Source organism: Wyeomyia smithii, chromosome 3 (genome assembly GCF_029784165.1).
Source record: "Wyeomyia smithii strain HCP4-BCI-WySm-NY-G18 chromosome 3, ASM2978416v1, whole genome shotgun sequence".
Classification (NCBI taxonomy): Eukaryota; Metazoa; Arthropoda; class Insecta; order Diptera; family Culicidae; genus Wyeomyia; species Wyeomyia smithii.
This window is the reverse complement of record NC_073696.1, coordinates 70,439,818-70,461,940: the sequence shown is the minus strand read 5'-3', so window position 1 is coordinate 70,461,940 and position 22,123 is coordinate 70,439,818. Positions and strand designations below refer to the sequence as shown.

General features: G+C 39.6%; 1 protein-coding gene across 3 annotated transcripts in view; it reads right to left on the bottom strand.

Moving 5' to 3' along the window:
- Positions 1-22,123, bottom strand: part of LOC129732143 (fez family zinc finger protein 1-like) — a 157,331-nt gene that overhangs the window by 103,385 nt on the left and 31,823 nt on the right. For 2 of the 3 annotated variants that reach the window (XM_055692701.1, XM_055692699.1), the window contains exon 2: positions 11,447-11,599. In XM_055692701.1, the coding sequence (XP_055548676.1) occupies positions 11,447-11,599 (153 nt within the window). The remainder of the gene's footprint in view (positions 1-11,446; positions 11,600-22,123) is intronic. The other variant, XM_055692700.1, reaches the window with a different exon arrangement.

Here is a 22,123-nt window from a genome sequence, read left to right as displayed (position 1 = left end):
CTTCCAAGTGTCATGCATCCTTTTTATGACAAGTAAAACAATATCGAACGCTTAGCCTTGGAGCTAATAGCGGTCTCGATCAACTAGATTAGTTGAGAGAAATCGTTATCGATATTGTTTTTGGCACATTTTGCATGTGTAGGATAAGTACAACGATACACCGTGCCCCAGTGCTGAGTCGAGAATATTTCCAGCTCGAAAAAATCCTCGACTCGATCGGGAATCGAACCCGATATCACAACCGTGTGGGAGAGCTAGCTGACCGACATCGCTAACCACAGAGCCACGGGGACCACACTTTATGACAAGTGTGTATTTTGTACAAAGACTATGTAAATGTCATTTGTTGACTATTAAGCTGATAGTTCGGATTTTAAATATAACTCAAAACTACATCGAACAATCTCTGCGAATCTGCATGACGGAATGCCGAAGTCAAAACGGGCTTCATTTGAGGGAATAACCAAATACAGCAATTTAACACTTATTTAATTCAGTTTTTAGTCTGAAGAGGCCAGATTTAACAATCTTAGGTTACGCTTGGTGGGAGCACTACACTAACAAAATTCGAAATGCTGCTTCCAGAGTGCAAATATTACTGCAATAGGTATTAAAATAGAGATACAGCAGATCAGTAAATTGGAATCCAGATAAAATGCCTCGGTTTTTTTTTTTTTTGAAAATCATTTGAAGCATATAACTCCAAAAAATCAAATGAAAGTTGGTACAATATGAAAAATTCGATAACAAATGTTCAAACAATCAGTTATGATTACTCTCAGAATAACTTCGTAGACGATCATTTACATTCAAGACATATCTGGATTCAAAACCGCTGGCTTCTTAATAATTGAGAGAGTACTTGAAGATATTAGAATATAAACCTGAATTTTGTTTATCATTTTCAATCCAGTTTCAAACCTCCAAATTAATTTTTTTAATGTTATGTTAATGATATTTTTGACAATAATTCGACTAAGCTTATTCCAAAACTTATTGAAGTCAGGTTATTTTGGGATCACAAGGTCATTTTTGGTTGCATATGTATAAATTGAACCTTAATAATCATTGTGTAAGCTAGTCCCATTTTAACAAATACCATCTACCTCTACCGTCATTCAAAGTGAACAAGATCTATTGCCGCACCGTTGTTAGTACCTAGTAGGGAAACAGCTCATTTCCAACCCTTGTTATGCAAAACGTTCACTCGTCCTCCGATCGTAGACGGTATCTCCGGTTGAATTTTATCAATACGGATGAGCGGTCGAACTGGTTTCCGTCCGATGCAAATGTGGCACGCGGCAGGTGGTCCCCTCTAGCCAACCCGAAAAGTACAACTTTGTACGGGGCCATATTTATCCACGCGGTATTGTGATACATTAACACTCCTGCTAATAGCTGAGCAGAAGGCGTGAAAGTTTCGGCTTCGGATTCCTTCGGGGCTACTATCGACGGACGAAAGGGGTTTTATTGTCGATTTCCGCAGAGGCTTCCTGATCCTTGTGTGATTTTCGGCGGTACGGCCGTAAATAAGCTTGGCAGAGATGGATCAATTGCAGTCCCGGCGGTGTGTATGTGTGTGAGAACTAGTTTCGTGTTTCGGCTGATTAACATCAGAATTCGGCTGGGGTTGCGATGTAATCAGCGTCGATTTCGTGTTTTGAGCTTCAAGCAAGGTGCTGATTGCGGATCGGACAGGACATGGAACAGTTTTACGCTGACAGTCAGTCATTGGTTCGGTTGCAGCGGCGAACCGGGAGTGAGAAGAATTTAATTACGTAAGAGAAAATTTGTCAGATATTTCCTTTAACAATGACAAATCATTCTGTGATGTGCGATGGAAAATGAGCAGGAAGAATTTTATCAGCGATTGTACGGCCGTCGGAGGCTTCCGACGGTCGAAACCAACATCATTAATTCCATTTAGAAACGCATTTGTCTTCGCGTTACAAGATTATGTCAATATTGAAAGATCAGGAGTCTTTGATCGGTATGAGTATGTGGTGAGCGAGGGGGATTGTCGTTGTAAATAAAATTTATTACCAGCATGTGGTTTTTTATTTACCCGCCAGTATCTATTTGATTTCTCAATTATGATGGTGGTGGGAATTGAATATATAAAAATGATCTTGCTTGTAATTAGAAGAGGAAAAAACGGAAATTTTAAAATGACTGCTGAAAAAATGCCTACAGTTAGTTAATCAAAGTGCGGTGCGTCTTCCTAGAATCTATGTTATCGCTTCGCTATCGAGAGTAATATATTTTGACGCTTTCGGGAACAGCTAAGTAAACTGAAAACAATCTATTGCGGTCGTTGATCACCGATATGCAGTTGTAATCATAACCCACTTCGGGCACCGAATGCGCGAATGGTTATGGACCTAAAAATAAGCCCCCTAAATCTATCAATCAAATCGCGCTCGGATGGCAGCTGCCAAGAGGGGCGAAAAATCTAACTCCAATCCGCTGATTGTGCCCTGACTAAGTTTCCAATGCTTGGCGCGATAATTTTATCAGCTGCGGATTTTCAAAATGTAAATCTGGATTTGATTCATTTGTGGAGCTTGCGACTTTGGCTTGGCTGTTTGTGTGCGAATGGGAATCGGCAGCGGGCGTGGAATGCGGCGAGTATGTAAATTTATGCGCTGCAATAATCGCACATAGTCTAACGTTCGTATAAAGGGGGAGGAGGTATCCACAGCATACTACACATCTTTATGTATATATATGTGAGTAGTGCGAATAATGAAATTGCCAGTGGCATTAAGTGGGATCAAATATTTTGTACAATAATTGAATTTGTCGCTCAACTGCCTGATTCCGACCGGAGACCAACGAATCGGCGTGACCACAGCACAGTTGGGGCTCTGTTGGTTGCTCCCGGGTGCTATCGCTTACTCCGGTTCATGCCCCTTCGTCGCCAGCCGCCCCACCAGAGTACCAGAGCGATAAATTTTGTTGCAATCGTCACTGCGTCACACAATCTCCGGCATAAGCCCGTATAAGCGGCAATCGATAACGCGCTAAGTTTTATAGATGAAGAAAAAAACGCGCTAAGTTTTATAATGTTTGATCTTGATTACCCCAATATGCGCTGTGCTTTTGGGTGATCTAAATCAAACACGAATGGAATAAACCTCTGGTATCATTTCAATTGCCACTAAGCGGGAAGGATTTTTTTCGCTGGTGTGTTATGATTTTTATTAATGAGCTTTGAAAATGTAAAATGTTATAGAATCTCAGAGTATCAATACAACTGGGATTCGTGTAAGTCACAACTGTTATGAATTTAATTTTTACTGACAAACAACAAAAGTGCTTTCCTAGAACTCGCCAATCGGTGGAGGATAGATTTGGTTTTTATTTCTATTGCTGTTTCTCCGTTTTAAAAATGTTACAAGAGAAGTTACAGCTTAGGTTTCAGCAAATAGAACTTATAGATCTAAGTTTTAAATGTCTTTTTGATCAAATATATGATTTTTCTCTGCTGGAATTGTGTTGATATGCGATTGAAAGGCTGTATACGTATAAAAATTATCATGATTATCAGAGCGCCAATCGTCGCGAATTGGTCAACTCGGAACGCCAGCTGTGTGGAAAATTTCTACAATAATAAAGGCACTTACAATTAGAAACGAGAAACTTATCTGACCTTCAAGAATAAGATGTTCAAAAATGATTATAAAATTGAACCCATTCAATGAATAGCAGAAAAGCTAAGCACTCAAAATCGCAAACTAATAAACTTCGCAAAAAAAGAAGATCCACAAAACATCAGAGTGCTGGAAGATATAATTTATAATATAAATTGATTGCGTGTTTCAATGACTCTCCAGTCAGAAACTTGAAAATTAGAATTAGACATGATTAATGTTAGAGCAAGGGTTCCTCAGACCTTTGTTCGACGGAGCACTTTTTCAAGCCAAAATATTTTACGGCCACCTGCTTCAGGGTGGGTCATGTCAAATTTCAAAAACCGATCATATACATTTTGTTTATTGACAATAATGACCTGTGCAAAATTTCTGCTTAATCGGACGTGGTTCTGAGGTGCCTAAAAGTGCTCAAAGTTGTGATTTCTTGACTCTCGTGCCTCACTCCCAAATTATGTTCGATTGAGTTGAAATTTTTCATAGGGCATTTTTGTACATGGTTGGTTTTTGAAATTCGATGATGAAATTTTCACCCTAACCTGATTATTGAAATTGATTCAAAAATGCAGGTTAATTGGTAAATCAAGTCTTCTCTGTGACATGTCGCCTCTAGTACGAACGTTCCTTTCCTAACCTCCTCGGGGTGCTTTCTATTCTAAGAGAAGATCAGCTTCCAATCCCGGTGGGAATGTTGGTCGTACGCTAATTGAAAATTTTAGTAATCAACTGTTTCCCCGGCGTATAATTGCGTCTGATTCGGAGCAAACAAATGAGCTATGGATTGAGGTGTCTCACCAGTATGCCGTGAGTACCTTAATATGAACAATACGAATTGAAAATAAATTGAAAAAATCGGTCAACCCTGAACAAAAAAAGAACAGTGTTGGGAAACACGGCACTGGAATGTCAGAGCTATACTCGATCTTAACCAGAGAAAAACGAAATGTGAAGCTGGAAGTCGCAGCCATTCTGGAAATGCTGCCGCTGAAGCCGGGAGAATGTGAATTCCAAGAACGACTTTCAATTACCACATATGCTACAGTAGCGGTGACAAAAGTGAAGGACGCGTTGCTTTCGTAAAACAAGGGCTTTTTTTCTTTTTAAGCGTTATAAATTAGGTGGAACCCCGCCAGTGACCACTTATACGAGTTGAGAATCAAGAGTAATGACTCTAATTACAGTCTGACCAATATGTACGCACCAATAAGCGACAAACTCGATTATGTAAATAGTGCCCAACAAACAATTTTGTCGGATAACGGCTTGTTAAGCTATAGTTCAGCCAAAATCCACTGAATAATAGTTTATTGAACGTTGGAATCAACATTTTAAGATTCAAAGGTGAAATTAATTACTACAAGATATACAGCCCTAGGAGTTGAGAAATGGTGACGTAGGACAAATATAAATATTGATTCTAATTCTTGTTTAGCATATTTCACTACGCCTGTTATACACCGTGTATCTCACACAGGTATAAGGGCTCCACTTACTATCGTGTTAAGGACAAGAATGAAGTTGAATTTTCTACACGCAGCCTTTTGTATCGAATTGAGCGTAGATGGTGCCTTGGTCGTTATTGTGAAAATGATAATGGGAAATACATGCACATTTCACACTAGTCGTAGCTGTTAAAAATTCTTCACTCTCTTATCTTCAAGCATTTATAGTTCTGAAAAGAACCGATTCCATAATTTTCAACTAGAAATGTGTGGTTCAGAACGCTGATGATCGCACCACCGGTAGCATTGAATATTTTGCTTGACCGCACATAATAAATTTGCTCTCCGCTTCGCCCTCCGGAAGCCAAGTCAGCAAAATATCCTGAAGCATACGATGGTACACGTTGCTGCCGTATACAAATTAAAGGTAAGATGTTCCGCAGTGCCTGGAAGTTGACTCGTATGAAGCTCTCGTTCCCTGATGTCGCGTATCTCTAACAGCGAAACTCCACTCGCTATCGTGTGCTGAAGCAACATCTGAAGCAACATTTGCCAGTTTCATTTTTTATTTTACAAAATGTAATCTAGCATAGAAAACAAAGACGTAGACCTACGTAAAAAATGTGCCGTGATTGGTCGCTTTAAAGTTGGTAATATTTCGATGTTAACGACTGTCCGCGTGAAAGAAGGCAAAAAACCTTCGACGAAGGAATTTTTTGATGAGGATCCATGCCAAACGCAGGAACAGCTTGCTTCGGTATCAGGAGTTATCCACTATGTCATTTTAGGCAATCGCACGATTTCGTGATTACAATACCAACAAAGAAACTTGGGTTGCTTTTGATTTACAGCAAGGGGACGTTAAGCGTCGTTTTTCGTCTGTAAATACCTGGTATAGCGGCTTTACCTATCTCATTGTGACGGGTGATGAAAAATGGATTTATTACAGCAACCTAAAGAAAATAAAGTCAAGGGAACTGCCCGGTCATGTCGCTATGTCGTCAGCTCAGCTGAGTATACACACAGCGAAGGTTATGCTGTGTATCTGGTGAGACCTATGTAAGTCTTCAATTTAGACTTCAATTGATGCGATTGAGTCGAGCGCTATGCGAAAAACATGGCCTTTTTCGCATAGTGCTCGGCTCAATACAAGCATAGTCATGAAAAAGTGTTTCTTTTGCATGACAACGCGCTACCTCATTCTGCCAAAGTCATGAAAACTTACTTCTGTGAAAATGGGTTCACCCACTTTATTCCGCAGATACTGCGCAAGCCGACTGATTAGGAACCATCCATTAATGATGTCACGCGTTTAGGGGGGAGAGAGGGTTTCGACTATTGTTACATTTTGTGACACATGGGAGAGAGTGTGACATCACATTTCAACTCAAAAAAATAAATAAATAAATAAGTTACATACCTAACCACAGGACTCAACTCAGAACTATTTATGATATTTGCATCATTCATTTATAGTTCTAGGATCCCTTTTTTGCTTAAGATTTGCTTAAGATAAAATTAATGACAATTTTTTGTTTCGTTAAAAAAGCATAATGTTTGTTAGTTCTGTTTGACCGTGCATATTCGTTTATGAATGACAGCGCAATTTAATTAATTTTTTAATCACTCTCAATCCTACAAAAATTGTGACAAAACGTGAATAAGAATGCTTGGCTATTGTAACATGTGGAGAAGGTTTGGATTGCGAATTAATTGAAGAAAAGGAACTAAATATGGATGTTCTTTTAAAAATCAACTATGATGCTGTAGTTACTGCCTCGGCTTTCTATGTCCTCGATATGCGATTCCATCGACAGTATCCTTGGACTAAGGATTAAACGCCGTATCGAGTTATCATATATGATTTAGTTCCCGATTTTCCTTCAGTAAAATCGTTTTTATTTAGAAATCAATTTTCAATCAATTATTACCAAAGAAGTGTAAGGAGGATATAAAAACGTGACGTGACGTGTAGCTTGCGATGAACAATACTTTGAATGACTTGATGGTAAAGTTGCCGCCACACGGACGTCAATACACCACTGCAATAGTTTCTAAGTCATAGTTGATCTATAAAGCATTTTTTCATCGCGAAATAGTAGGCTATGAACTATTCCATCATGACGGATTAGTTCAGAGTCTCTATTGTCGAATTAGTTTTTACGGCAGGACGATACCGTCCCGGAGTACACTTTGCAGCTGAAAAAAAAACACTTTCCGAGCAGTTGCAATGGTGTGCGTAATACCAGAGGTAGCTGTCACTTTGTTTTGTTTTAGTCATTATCGCCATTGTCTTTTTGTCACGTTTGTGCTGACAACTGATTTTTCAAAATAAAGTTGCATTTTCATTAAAAAAAAAACAGTGAAAAATAAATACGCTCTAAATATTGCACAATTCATAGCGATAGGATTAAAACTAGCAAATCAATGTTAGAATATAGGAAACATTAAAACAATTCAACATATTTCACGTTTTCGAACCCGAAGACGACTAGAGCTTCGAATGTAGTGCACAATTTTGGTATGAACGTTGGTACACTTGTTTATTTTGTTTATTTGTTATAATAACAAATTTGCCAATTTTTAGGCAAAAATTGTGTTTCTGAACTCAAGGAACTAATCGGTGTGATTTTTTGTTTTTACATAATCTAAAAATGAATTACAACCATCACCTTTTTTTTTCAAGACGTGTTCGAAAAATTGCTCTTCAAACAGTATTTTTTTCGTCCGCTCGCCAAATTTCTTAGAGCGCCATTATTGTATCATAAGCACTTAAGTTTGTTTGTGAAGGCGACGTCAAAATTTTGCCGCTTACCCAGCTACCTTAATTGACCGCTTCCGAAAGTTATCGACCATTCACGGAGACGCACAGCACGTGCAGAACATTTTCCAAAACTGTCAACAGCTGTGTCGGGCCCGTGGTTTGGACCTCCTCCGAGACGAGCAAGCCAGTGGACCACCAACGACGCCTCGTGATCTAACCTGGCAGGCAACGACGGCCAGCCGAAAGCAGTTCTGGTGGTGCCTGCCGTTGTACTTCCTAACGGACCGTGTAATTCGGAACACTCGTAAATCCTACTCCTGTTCCCGGTGTGAAATCGTTTCGTGTATGTCGGAAGGTAACATTTTGCAGGGCAGCACATACACATGTCCCGGATGTCTGAGATTCCAATTAGTGGTAATTCAGCGGCGTACGGTTGTTTGAAGAGTAAAATCGAACGGTATGTTGGAATAAATTTACACACAAGTTTTCGCTAATATGTACTATCCAGGATGACAAAACAGTTTTGTTTCCGAAGATTTTATTTTCGTGGTGATGCTTCTTTTTGAAGCAAAGTATGAAGACGCCACGCATATATTGTACAGCAATCCGGGTATGAAACACACAGATTTCTCAATCTGTGAATTTGGGCGAACCTTTCTCTACCACGCAGTGAAATCATGGCAATCAAGATGTCCGGCTCTGATAGATCTTAATTGTGCTAATTCACGAAGCATTGCGTCTCATAATTTACTCGTAGCAACGGTCGAGCAGAGTGGTCGGTGAGTGAATGTATCACGCCAATGTGCCAGCTCAAGCAAGTGGCTTAGATTTCCGAGAATTGAATCAGAAAATGCGAATTAGTTGAGCGCAGTGGCTATGATTTTATCGTTAACTGTCGCTAGTTCCCGTCATTCCTCCCGGCTCGGCACCCACTCCGCTCAGCTAAGAGGAAAATCCATCCATATTGTTATCTCCCGGCAAAGCCGGCCGGTTGCTAATCATCGGATTCGGTCTTATCATAGCAAATCCCTGCCAGTTAAGGCGGCTGATCTGCAGCTTAAAAGCAAGCACTTGAATTATCCACAACAATCCGAAGTGACTGATTGCAGACGTAAATCGAAAAATTGTTTGAACAGATCTTCAGCTCTAATGAATAATCAAACTGTTCCTCAGTTGGTCATACGCGCTCACGCGGATTTCGTCAAGTACGCCGCCAACTAATGCCTAGTACAATAAATCATTGCTTATCAGTGCAGCTACAATTGGTTGGAGAAGCCCTCGTACACAATTCTACCGCCTGCGGTGTCCGACGCAACACGTCAGCCTTCACTTTGCCATGGTACTGGAAAAAAATAAACTAAATGCACAGGAACTGACCGTTAACTGAGAGCTTTCACGTTTCCACTGATAGGCCCTACGTGGGCAAATACTGTCAATATTTACGGAATTTATGGCTCATCATCAACTTAGTTGCTCGATTTGAAAAATCAATTACTGGTGAACATGATTTTGTTGCCTCGTTGGTGTGCACTGTGGGGAGGATGTTTGCTCTAAAATTAAGTAGGTTTTAACAGTATCTTCGTTCGTTAGGGTTGGAATCTAATCTACAGGTAAAATCTAGAAACCACGTGAATGTTGAACGAAATCAGCGCAATATTTTGATAACTGTTGTTTTGTGTATAATAATACTTTTTCGATGTTTTGGTTGACAAAAACTACCACGATAACAACATTTTATGTCAAAAATTTAACATGAGCTGTCATCGACTGTCTTTTTGGACTAAGAGACCATTCAGCGGGAAGTATTAATAGTGCTATAAAGCATCGGGTTGTCGGAATAAATATCCAAACTACAAGCTTTCTCGTATATTCTGTGATTTAAATGGTAATGATAATGTATCTGCAGATATTCTGGTTTTGGAGTCGTTGTCATATATATCTAGACGAATTTTTGCTTAAGAAGCATTTCTCAGGATGTGCGTAAAAAGATAACCATGCCAATTTGACATTGACACACGACTTTTGAAAAAAATATTTATTTATTCAATTGAAATTGAGTTTAAAAGATTTATTTAATTGAAATTGTAAGTTTTTATTACAAATTTTTGATGGATGGTCATTACACTGTTAACACATCGATGTTTAACAAACACCAGAAAACAAGGAAAAAACGCACTATTAGAAAAAGGTGGACCAAATTGCTGAAAGCGGGGAGTCAAATTGACTCAATCTATCTTTTCAGGTTTAAAGAATGATATGTTAAGATAAAACTATTAAAGCGATTACCTATATTCGCTAATTATGTCAATTGCTCATCTTTTTTTTTTTGTTTGCTCAAAGTACAAGCACCAAAATAGGGAAAAACGTCCCGATTTTTGTTACTACCACAATTGCCCCAATGATCATTTAAAATCGAACGTATTATATACCGATAGAGATAGCGTACTTTTACAACCAATCGGCGAAATCATCGCATCGGCAATTGGAAGCAGCGACCACACGTTCACTGTACCAGCCGATAGAATCATAACACCGAATCCGATTATCCGATCGTTTGACGTCCACGAAATCGCTCCACTACTGTCGGCGACTTCCCAAAATCACAATTATAAACCAACACGGGGCAATCAGCCGAAAAGGCTCAACTGCCACATCTATATACACATCAAGATAAGCGAAGCCAAAGCCCGTTCGTGCCGTGATAACGCGACCGAAACCTCGTCCGGCTTACCTACGCATGGATTTCCACTAATATGCTCGATTGCTTCAATCAGTCTAATATATTGGCATTTCGATCTAATTCGATTGCTCACCACTACTACCAGCACGCCTCCACCCAAAACCCGGCTGACGAACACTGAACGACGGCTGATAACCGATTGCGGAGTTCCGTGAAAATAACTGAGATTGGAGGGGCAGCAGCAGCAGCAACAGCCGAGGTAAAAGGTGTCATTTTTATTGCACCTCATTGGCTTCAGATAACGGGTTTCCCTTAGGCAAATATCGCCGATAGGCTTGTGCTTGAACGATCTCTTTTTTTTTGTGTACACCAAACCCGAATCGGTAGGTCAGACGCATTACATTTTATGGATGTTTATCGAAACCAGTGAGAGTGAGAGACAGAGACAAAGAGGCCCGTTGCTGTTGCTTGGCTTGACATTCCGGCGGAACATGCGCGCTAACAGATTCCGACCCCTTATCGCACGCAGAACCTATCGCACTGTACGTGGTGTCCTCCTGCTATGGGCTGCAAGCGAAACCCACGAGTCACATAAGGACTTCAAATCATACTGTTTTGATTTTCGCTCTCCGAGTCGAACCCGCAGCGCTAACAACAATTTCGGCAACGGCAAGGTGTGAGAAAGAATCAAGCTTGAAAAAAATGGAAGATAAGATAATAAATAAAAAAAAATGCATGGTACGCTCTGCTGCTGGCTGGCTGGTGAAGAAGCAGCGCTCTAACGCCATTGCGGAGGGTTCAATTTGTATACGGTCGGGCATAAGCCCGATATGGCCGAACTTTGATTTCTGCGCTTGAAAATGCCTTGCATTCAGAGAGGTATTAGAAAAGTAAACAGGAAGCTTACCTCGGTTAACTTTCTGCACATCCACTCCATCGTCGTAGCTGCCGTTGGTTCGGTTCGGAAGTCGCGAAACTGCTGCCGGATGTAGTAATCGCCGGTAGTGATTCACGAGTAGCTCGTTGTTGATCAGCAGCGGTGACAATCCGTTGGCAGCTACTGAAATTAAATCATAAAGGTACATAGTCTATTGTTGTATTACTGAAGTAGGTTAAAGCAACAAACGACAAATAATATCAAACACGAAATTTAGGAACGAAAGTTGCACACGAAGTTTAAACTGTGCTGAAAGTTGTTTTTCCAGTAATTCATGTCAATTAGGGGTTAAATTGGACTTATTATTTCTAACGGCCTCTGACATCAACCTAAATAATAATCTCTCATTCATTAGTTTATTGCAAATTAAATAATTAGTTGAGTACAGGTTTCTGACAAAACAGAATCAGCAAAACTATGTATCGCGAAACATATATGGGAGAACACAATTTACAACGCTTCCATTTTTTTAAGCGACATTGAACGTGTAGGAAGATTGAAGGATCTATATATAAATGGTTTGACGGAACTTATTCTAAAATGCTCGATTTCAATGTTATTTTCGATAAAAATTACCATTGCTACCAAACAAGTCTGTGGTCAAGACGCGCCACAACGAAGGCCAATGTACCCTAAAGTAGAAGGCCCCTAGCAGAAATCAGCGCGCGAAGTGAGAATCGCTTGAAGTCTGAGAAGTAAAATTAAAATCAATGGAACATGCCCTAAGTTGTCAAGCAATCTTCTGCGAGCGCTTTATAGTGCATTTTACCTCAATTTTTTTTTAATCGTTTTTGGGTAAAAGTAGATGAAAGTTAGTGAAATAAATTGAAATATTCATAGTGTTACAAATTCCAAAATTGTTAACATTAGAGGAACCACAGTTTTTTTTGTATTTTTTTGCAAGTCAGTTACTAACCATAAAAGTTATAGCTCTGTCTGTGGACAGAGCCACAGACAATTCCACAGTTTTTTAAAGTATTTTCGTCATTATGGCAAAAACTGTAGGAAAGCTGGGTTTATACGAGAAAAACGAAGAAATTCATCAATAAAAGCCACATATGTCAGTATTTTAGAGAAATAAAAGCATGGGCCTTCTTACCCAACTGGTGCGTTTTGTACGGTTCTCCCCCATGAACAGATTAACTTTCATCGCAAAAGCTAATTTTTATGATATATTCTACGTTACGCTGTAAAAACAAAATCAGATATGCTCAGTTATTAGACATTATGATTCGTAAAGTCCAGTGGTATTTATTCCCCTTATTCATATTTGCAGTCTTATCATCATGTGCTCTCAACTGAAGTGGCACCAAATAGAACTATCCTACCGCTATTTGCATAACAGTCCTGTGTAAAAGTCCTATGTTTTCTTGTTTTTTGCGGAAATGGGTCCATTTTGGCATTCTTTACAAGAGTAGCCATTAAAATCGAGGTTGTGGGAATCAAACCTCACTTTTTTAATGGCTTTCCTTGAAAAACATGCCAAAATAGACCCATTTTCGCAAAATTTACACAGGATTCGCAACATAGGACATAGGACTATTTTGTTGTTTCAAGCAGTTAAATGAAATAATTCTTGTATATTTCCGAATCAGTCTATTGTCCAACTCAACTATTGTGCAGCTCCTTTTTAATAATTTACCTCAACATTTGCCACTGAAAAAAAGCCTGAATTGAAATCCTTGTTTGCGCTTTCACGTGTAAGAAATATTTTGTTCAACAGCTTAACTATATATTTGAATTCATAATTTGATCTTCAGTTGATCACATTTATTTTCAATCTCTGGTTGATAATGTCGTTAAGTATTGCTATAACAGTAGTTTCTTTAACTCCGGTAGAGGAGAAGAAATCGTCAAACACTTGAAGACTAAAATAGCTGAAGCTTGCTTCATTTAGAATCGAAACAAACTTTTACCCATACTGTGGCACTCTTAGTGGACGGATATGGAAATTCATGACACTCAAGTGTCGGGAACTTTGTTAGCTTTGCCTTTGTATTTTTAATATTCCGCAAAAGGGTTGTATTTTATAAACAATCAACTTGGAAGCCGAAAGAAGGGGTAAAACCGAGCACAGTCATTTGGAAAATCCATTGTGGTCTTCATCTAGGTTAGCTAAACAGCTGAGATTGTCCAAAAATACCGTATGACGCGTTATCAAACGGTGTAAGAAAACATTGACGACGATTCGGCAGCCTCAAGTCAATCATAAGTGTGGAACTGTCGACCGAAAACTGCGTGGTAAAACATTGAAGACCATCGAGAGGAATCCCGTTCTGTCGGACCATGTTTTGCCCATAGTAGGCAAAGCAAAGCCTTGGTACATTCCGATTCGGAACTCGACCTTCTGTTTTATTATATTACTCAGACTTCGCAGCTAACTGTTAGGTGTACAGGACAATTGCGGGACCAGCTGGAAGGCTTTGCCCATAGTACCTTGAGAATAAGTCGACTCCGGGAAGGAATCAAGCTGTATCGAGCTGGCAAACAGCCAATCCGAACCATAAAACAGAATAGTGTGGCCAAAATCCGCCCTCGGAAGTTATACGACCAGGTGCTGACTAAGTTCGACGGGTGGCTTCTGATGGACGATGAAACCTATGTCAAGGTTGACTTCGGACAAATCCCAGGTCAAAAATTTTACTTAGCAACAGCTCGGGGGATGTTCCAGCAAAACTTAAATTTGTTTTATACTGACAAATTAACATGAAAATTTATAATTTGGCAGGACATTTGACATTTGAATGTTTTCGTTACAATTAAGATAATGACGTCGAAACTGTGTGAAAAAGGGTATATCCAGAAACGAATTTTGCCGTTCATTCGATCTCACGACCATCCAGTGATTTTTTGGCCAGATTTGGTGAGCTTTCAATTCAGCAAAGTCGTTTGAGAATGGTATGCAAAGAAAAGGGTCCAGTTTGGTCCGAAAGACCTTCACCTACTCAATTGCTCCCAGTTACGCCCTATTGAGAAATACTGGGCAATCATGAAAAGGAGACTCAAGGCAAAGGAAAAAGTTGTCAAAAGGCCATTCCCATTCCACGTGGACCGATTTTAACGATTTTCGATTTATGCAAAATGAAGCACAAACGGGTCAACGACTCTCAAAAAATTTGGCTCAAACTTTTGGAAATTACGCACATAAGGTCATCATGTAAAAATCCCAACTTTGATACCGGATGGACTACCTCTCGCTTCGTGGGATCCTCCCAGTTTTTGAAAAATGTGCCAGTCTTCGTTAAAAACCTTTATTAATACATTAATTGTTAAAATAAACTGTAACATTATTTTTAGGGAAAAATAATCAAAAAATTCAAGAAGACTATTGATTTTGAATGCAATATTGCCATATATATATTAAATTTTACATGAAGCAAAAATATTTTTTTTATTCTCACTTATTTTCTGTCGGTCCAGTTCCGCCATTGTTGTTGTGCCAATCACCGGCACACGGGAAGGTGACTCCATTCAGGATCCTAACTTACGAGAAGTCGATTAACAGACTGGCGCCAACGGCTTTACTTCCTCATGCGATGGAAGGCGTGATCCCAGAGATTTTTCGCCTCAGAAAATTTCCCGATGTTGTCACCTTACAACCATCGACACCTATGTCGGCGTTGGGATTCGAACTCAGGCCACCTGCGTGGTTGGCGGAGATTTTAACAACTACGCTTGGCACCCTGTAGTATTATGGGTAAAACTCTAGTTATAGCATTTTTAAGAAACAAAGTTAAATTTTCTGTGGTTTTAAGCTATATTTTTTTCAAAGTTTTTGACGTAGAATAACATCTTACAGCTAAATATATAGAGACACAACGATTCAGCTTTATGACAGATTTGTAGTTGTTCTTTTACTCATTCTAGTCCACAAATACACGTCTACCGGAATTTTAACTATCAGTAGTCACGTATAAAATCAGGCATGCTAAAAGATAGTCATCATTGTATAACGAATTACTGCAGCAAGAAGCAAGAGAGTCTTACTAGAAACTGGCTCGACCCGCAGAAGTTGATTTTAGCACAGCGAGGCTGAGCAGATGACTCATTCGGTCGCAGCTTTCCACAGCAGATGGACCAACCAGCGACCGGAAAACTGCACAGCATTGCTGAGCATGTCCGAACATGTTAGTAATTCATTCCGGATCTGTCACCGCGCGTTTATTTTTCAGCCATTTAGCCACCACTAATAACTGTGAGTGTACCGGTAGTATGTTTGCATGATCTTTATGTCTTGTTAGTTTGCTTGCAGTTTGTGCGGAGCGGAGACTAACAAGAGAACCAGAATCATCTCGTGTCATCAACGCTTCTCTTCAAGGTTAGCATTCAATTAAAGAAAGATAGCGTTGAAGGAGAATTATCACTGAAATTTACCGCTTCACACCATAAAATTGATTAACCACAATGGCGTGTATTCCCGAACTTATTGCAAAATAATTGGAGAGGTTGTTTATAAGACACGACCACAGAGTTAACGTAGAATACGACAGCCTTTCTTACGTCAATGTATTTCTTGGAATAGGTTTGGGAATAAACTCAATTGGGGTTAATTTATTTAATGGTCTCTTTGCTCCAGATGACGTTTACCTCTGTAGCCGGCACCGCGGTTTCACTTGCTGCCGTATCCAAAACAAGAATGGAATTGAATTGTTTTGTGGCTGTCTTTTGTATCAAGTTGCACTAAGATATCATAATTTAAGCAGTGGCTACGAAGAGGCTATAGACAAGGGCAAATAGTGCATTCCCTTTATATAGTATAACAGTTCAAATAACAATTTTCTGCATTTTACGATAGCGTTGATAATTTTACAACTGATTGCTGCAATTAGTAAGACTTGCGCGAAAAATATGTGTTTCAGGCTCACTAGCTCAGAAATTCTTCAGATAAACTTTGAGGTTAATTGTGTTTGTCATTGCCATTTATTGACAACTGAATATTTTTTTTTCAACACGGCAAATTTTTTATTTAGCTTTGAATGATTTACAGTGATAATTAAATTCTATAGAGGTGAATTATTAGCAATTATATCGTCAGTTGAATTCAATACTGGCACAACTCAAAATTCATAGTTTCGAAAAAAAAACGCGTTTGAAAATTTGCGTCAAAAATTACTTTTTCCATTCTCGTGAAAAAATTCAATTTTGGGACTTCCCATTTCTATTGAACTTGTTTGGGTCTATCATGTGCATGTAATGAGCAAGTTATAAGAAATGTAACCTCATTTTTCTGTCTTTTTAGGGATATTTTAGATTTGTTCAATAAAGGCACATCCACTTATATTTCTGGAAATACTGTGAATTTTAAAACGGATCTTTGTGAGATGAAACTTTATAGTATTTGGCATCGTTTACCATCAATAACTCAAAACTGCAAAATTTTGAGTTGTGCCAGTATTGAATGAAAATTTCAATCGCTATACTGCTAGTCACACACGCTATATAGCAAGCCACACATGCTATAAACATGCACAGATACGCTAGACATGCACACGCTATATAGCAAACCACGCACGCTATTTAGCAAGCTACACACGCTATAAACATGCACACACGCACTACAGACATGCATACACGCCATAAACATACACACACGCTATACAGCTAGCCACGCACGCTATATAGCAAGCCACGCACTCTAGCCACACGCTAAATAGAAAGCCACACACGCTAGCCACACGTTATGTAGCAAGCCACACAAGCTATAGACATGCACAGACACGCTCGACATGCACGAGCTATATAGTAAACCACGCACGCTATATAGCAAGCCACAGGCGCTTTGAACATGTACACACGCGCTACAGACATGCATACACGCCATAAACATACACACACGCTATATAGCAAGCCACGCACGCTAGCCACACGCTATATAGCAAGCCACGCACGCTAGACCCGCACGCTAGCCACACACACGCTACAAACATGTACACACGCGCTACAGACATGCATACACGCTATAAACATACACACACGCTTTATAGCTAGCCACGTACGCTATATAGTAAGCCACGCACTCTAGCCACACGCTGTATAGAAAGCTACACACGCTAGCCACACACGCTATATAGCAAGCCACGCACGCTATATTGCAAGCCACGCACGCTAGGCTTCTCAAATCACCTGGCGGTGCGAGTCTCTTTCAGTTTCGGGTTGTATTCACTCAACGATATCTGATTTGGATTACCGCTGGTGGAGTCCAACTCAGATCGAAGAGATGCCGAACTGAAAGAGGTAGGAACTGCAGCTAACCACTACCACCGCCGCTGTTGCCCGCTGCTGATCCATTTCGCCTTCTGCCATCGGTGTTAATGTGCGCTGCTGCTGCGTGCTGCTAGTAAACTGATTTGCTTGAGGAGAAACAGTCTCTTATATAGCCCAAAGAGTGCATTCTTGGCTAACTAGGTACTCCATTCTGTCGTCGTTTTTAGGGAAAGGCAGCAAGCGACCAATCAAAAGTCGACATTTGCGTTTCGACAACGTACAACAATTTTCAATATTACAATAGTTTGAACAATCAGATTGCAATTTTCTGCATTTGGACGGGTGCTTAAATGATTTTCCAATCGATTGCTGCAAAAATGACAGAAATCGGTTGGAAACAGATTGAGTTTAAAACGTTTGAAATTGGACAATTCTTGTGACGCTCTCGATGTTTTCGGTTTTGAAATTTGGTCCCTGTAATTGTTGCCGTAAGACGTATTCTACGTTAAAATACATTGACATAAGACAAGTGTTCGTGGTTCTACGTTAACCTTGTGGTCGTGTCCTATAAACAACCTCTTCAACTATTTTTATATCTTCGGATGTGTTATATAACTGGACACTATAAATTGCATTTCGAAGAATATCGGCATCTAAAAAAATCTATTTGGAGCGTGTGTTAATTTGCGTTTGAAAAATAAATGATATTTTTCGGCAAATGAATAAATTTATTTTTCTACCTTTGACGATTTCATTGTGTTTTCGAACAATTTTTACACGAAAAACACTTATCAGAGCTATTATAAGCAAACCTCTAGTTACAGCATTTTCATGAAAAATAAATTTTATTAACTGTATTTTGCATAAATTTATAATTGTATTTTGCTAATATCTCAATTTTAATTTCGAGCATTCTGGATGACGCAATTTGAAGGAAATTAGCCAAGGAATTCAAAAATATAATATTAAAAAAAACTTTCAAGCAACTGACAACACTTCCGATCTAAACTTATATATTTTCCTATATAATTCCTTGGATGTCATCCTATAAATTGCACCGTCCAGAAAGTCTAAAATCAAAACAAAGTTGTAAGCAAAATAAGAATAAAAATGATAATCAAATCAAGGTACACGCAAAATTTTTCCATATTACCTCAACAACAATAACGTGGCATGGCCCTTTAGGTAACACATCTGTTACTTGAAAGGCAATAAAGTTCTTCTCCAGTCAAGTAACAACAAATATTGTCACATATTTTGCACGTGTTACGGGAGTACGACTATTTAATAATGGATGTTTCGACCACATGCAAAATTTTCTCTGTCGAAAAATACTTTTTTTCCATCTCCAGTCAAGAAACAACACATACCATCGCATATGTTGCACATGTTAGGCCGTGAACATACTGCCGCGGTCGGCGCTGCGAAGGCGATTCGCCCTACCGCAGGTTAAGGAACAGCTTTACTCAGGGCTGTCACTAAGCCATGGCAAGGCGAACCGTCATCGCAACGTAAGTTGCGTCATCCTCGGACTTACTATTTTCTCCTATCTCCAATTAATACGGTGTGTTAGTTTGTTGTACGCATACGGAGTAGAGAAATAATATGACAAGAGCTGTCAAGCAGCATTTTTCCCCATCATACAGTATACAAACTTTGATAATTCCAGGACTACAAATGCGTCCTAAAATCACACAACGATCTGTAAACTGCGTTAAAAAAACACAAACAGTTACTCTCTTGCAAGCTATCTGAAACACACACTCATCGCTTCATGGAAACTCATTTGGACCTCTTTGAAGATACAAAACTCGTGCCTATCTAGAACAACATACGCAACTCCGACAACTCTGGTCACACGGTATTACATATTTCCATTTAAAGTAAACACTGGGGAACGAAACAGTGATGTTTCTAATTAGACATTTGAGGTTGACGTGTGAGATTCTGATTATGTGTGAATAAAGAGGACAGATATGAACCTGATCGTTGCATCAACACAAATGCAGCGAGTGAAGTCTTGCTAACACATGCACTGCGGTTCTCGGCTTTATGTTCTCTTGCAGAAATACATATTTACAAGCATGTGGCCGTCATATATTTTGGTACTTTTTGGTTATTACTCTTTGTGTATGATGTGCGGTCATAAAACACAATAAGTAAGAAAATGTTGCTTAAAAGTAACAAAATCTTCCCCGTTTGTGTTGGGTGTACATATGCAAGAGCAAGAGCCGAGAGAATTGTTCTCTGAACTGTCTAGAAATGTACTGCCAGTTCAATCAAAGATGGCGTCGGGACAGCAAACACTCCTCGAGTTAATACGATACGAGTTATACGATTCTTCAAAACGCATGAAAGTCAAGGAAGAAAGTTTATAGTAAACCACTTTCGGTACGAAAATGTAGCCGTGAGCACTGTTTATCCGAACCCGGAACGTCAAGCGGAAGACTGGTAGTGGGCGTTCGGCGAAGAACATGACGGAAAAAAAGAAGGTAACCAACTTGCCATCAACCAGAAGGTGTACCAGGAGAAGTGCCTGGAGAAGGTTCTGGTTCCGTTCCGCTACCGTACGCACCCAAGGAACGGAACCCGGCCAACTTGCCCCAAGTGTTGGTGCAAAGGGTTACTTCGGCAGCATCAAAAATTTCAAAGAAGTTATTCATGTGAACGCACTCATTCATGTGAATATAACAGCTTAGAGGTTTGAAATAACTATATATTAAACAAGTAGGAGTCCAAAGTAATGAAATCAGTATAAAATTCATCAAACTGCCGAAATTTTAGTTTTATTTAGCCAGCAGGTTTCAAAACTCGCTCGAATTTCTCATGATTTGAATATCCGTACTAACGATTAAAAGATAATATTTTAAGTTCTTTTCATTTATTAGGTGCGCCACTAAGTTCTCACAATTTGTCAACAAATGGCGCCGGTAGTAAATACTCCTCGATTTTGACATGTTTGAAACGTGGCGAACCAAGCTAAGACAAATGGTAAACAAACCGCCTCGACATGTTACTGATTTTACTGCGATGTCATGTGCTTTTGGTTGTATACAAATGTATGATTTGATTCTATAATCTTCATTTGCTGTAAGCGTCTCTTTTCTCAATTCATTTAAAAAAATGGCGGCTGAAGCGCATCGAGAGTTAAGAATAGTTTACGAAAATGCTTCTCCAAGTGAACCAACGAGTAGTTTTTGGTTCCGTCGCTCTAAAGACGGTATTTCCGATGTTGATGACTGTCCGCGAAGGAAGGTCAAAAACCTTCAAAGTCGCTGAATTGGATAAATTGCTCGATGTGGATTCATGCCAGACGCAGGAGCAGCTTTCTTTGGTATCAGAAGTTATCCCCCAAACTATTCCCATTACATGCTTACATAGCGACAAAAACAACTAAGGAATTTGGGTTACCTATAGTTTGGAACCAAAAGACGTCGACCGTCGTTTTTTCGCCTGTAAGCAACCGCTCCAGCGAAAAAAAAGAGAAAAGTTTTTCTTTATCGCATCGTGACGGGTGAGGGTGATGAAAGATGGACTTGATACAGCAGCCCAAAGAACAGCAAGTCATGGGGACTGTCCGGTCTAGCATCTACCTGTCGACTTGGTTGAATATAAACACGGCGAAGATTATATTGTGGGACCAGGTCACACAGTATAATCTTTAGGTTATTTGTTAGGAGCTGTTGAAGCTGAACGAAAACATCACTGGGCTGCGGTATCGACTTCAATTGATGCGATTAGGCCGAGCATTGGGCTAAAAGGGGCCACAATATGAGCAAAGACACGAAAAAGTGATTCTACCGCATGACAGTTCTCGGCCTCATACTGCCAAAGTCGTTAAAACTTATATTGAAACACTCAAAAGGGAAGTCCTACCTCAACCATTTGATTCGTGTATAGCCTAAAAACACTTTTATCGTAACGCTCTTCCAGAAAGAGAGGACAAAGTTGTAGCCAGCAATAGGTAATACTTTAAATGATTTAGAGTTATGAACGTTGTTCTGCTGAGAGACACTACAGGCACCAGAAAATAAAAGACTAATATGTGACGAGGTTTGAATACTTGGGTACATCGTCGCTAAAAATCATGTGCCATTCAGATTAAGCTTCGAACCAGATCAATCAGCAGAAACTCCATTTTGCAACTATCGCTTGTCCAATCGAAATCTGGCCAAATTAATTACTTACCAATCAATACTACGTCTAGCGGAAAATCTTGTTCACAAACAGACATCCAAACATGGCTTTGAGAAAAAAACGAAACATCGTTGTGCCACACAGGATTGGCAATCGGTTCCAGACTGCAGCAATAATAACGATGCTCATGTTCCACTCTGCCGTCTTATGCTGCGAAAGCTGGGCAACAGCCAGCCTCGCACTTTATGTGCGCTCACATTTCGGAAGCATATGTCGTTTCTGCGTTCGATGATGTGCTTGCGTATG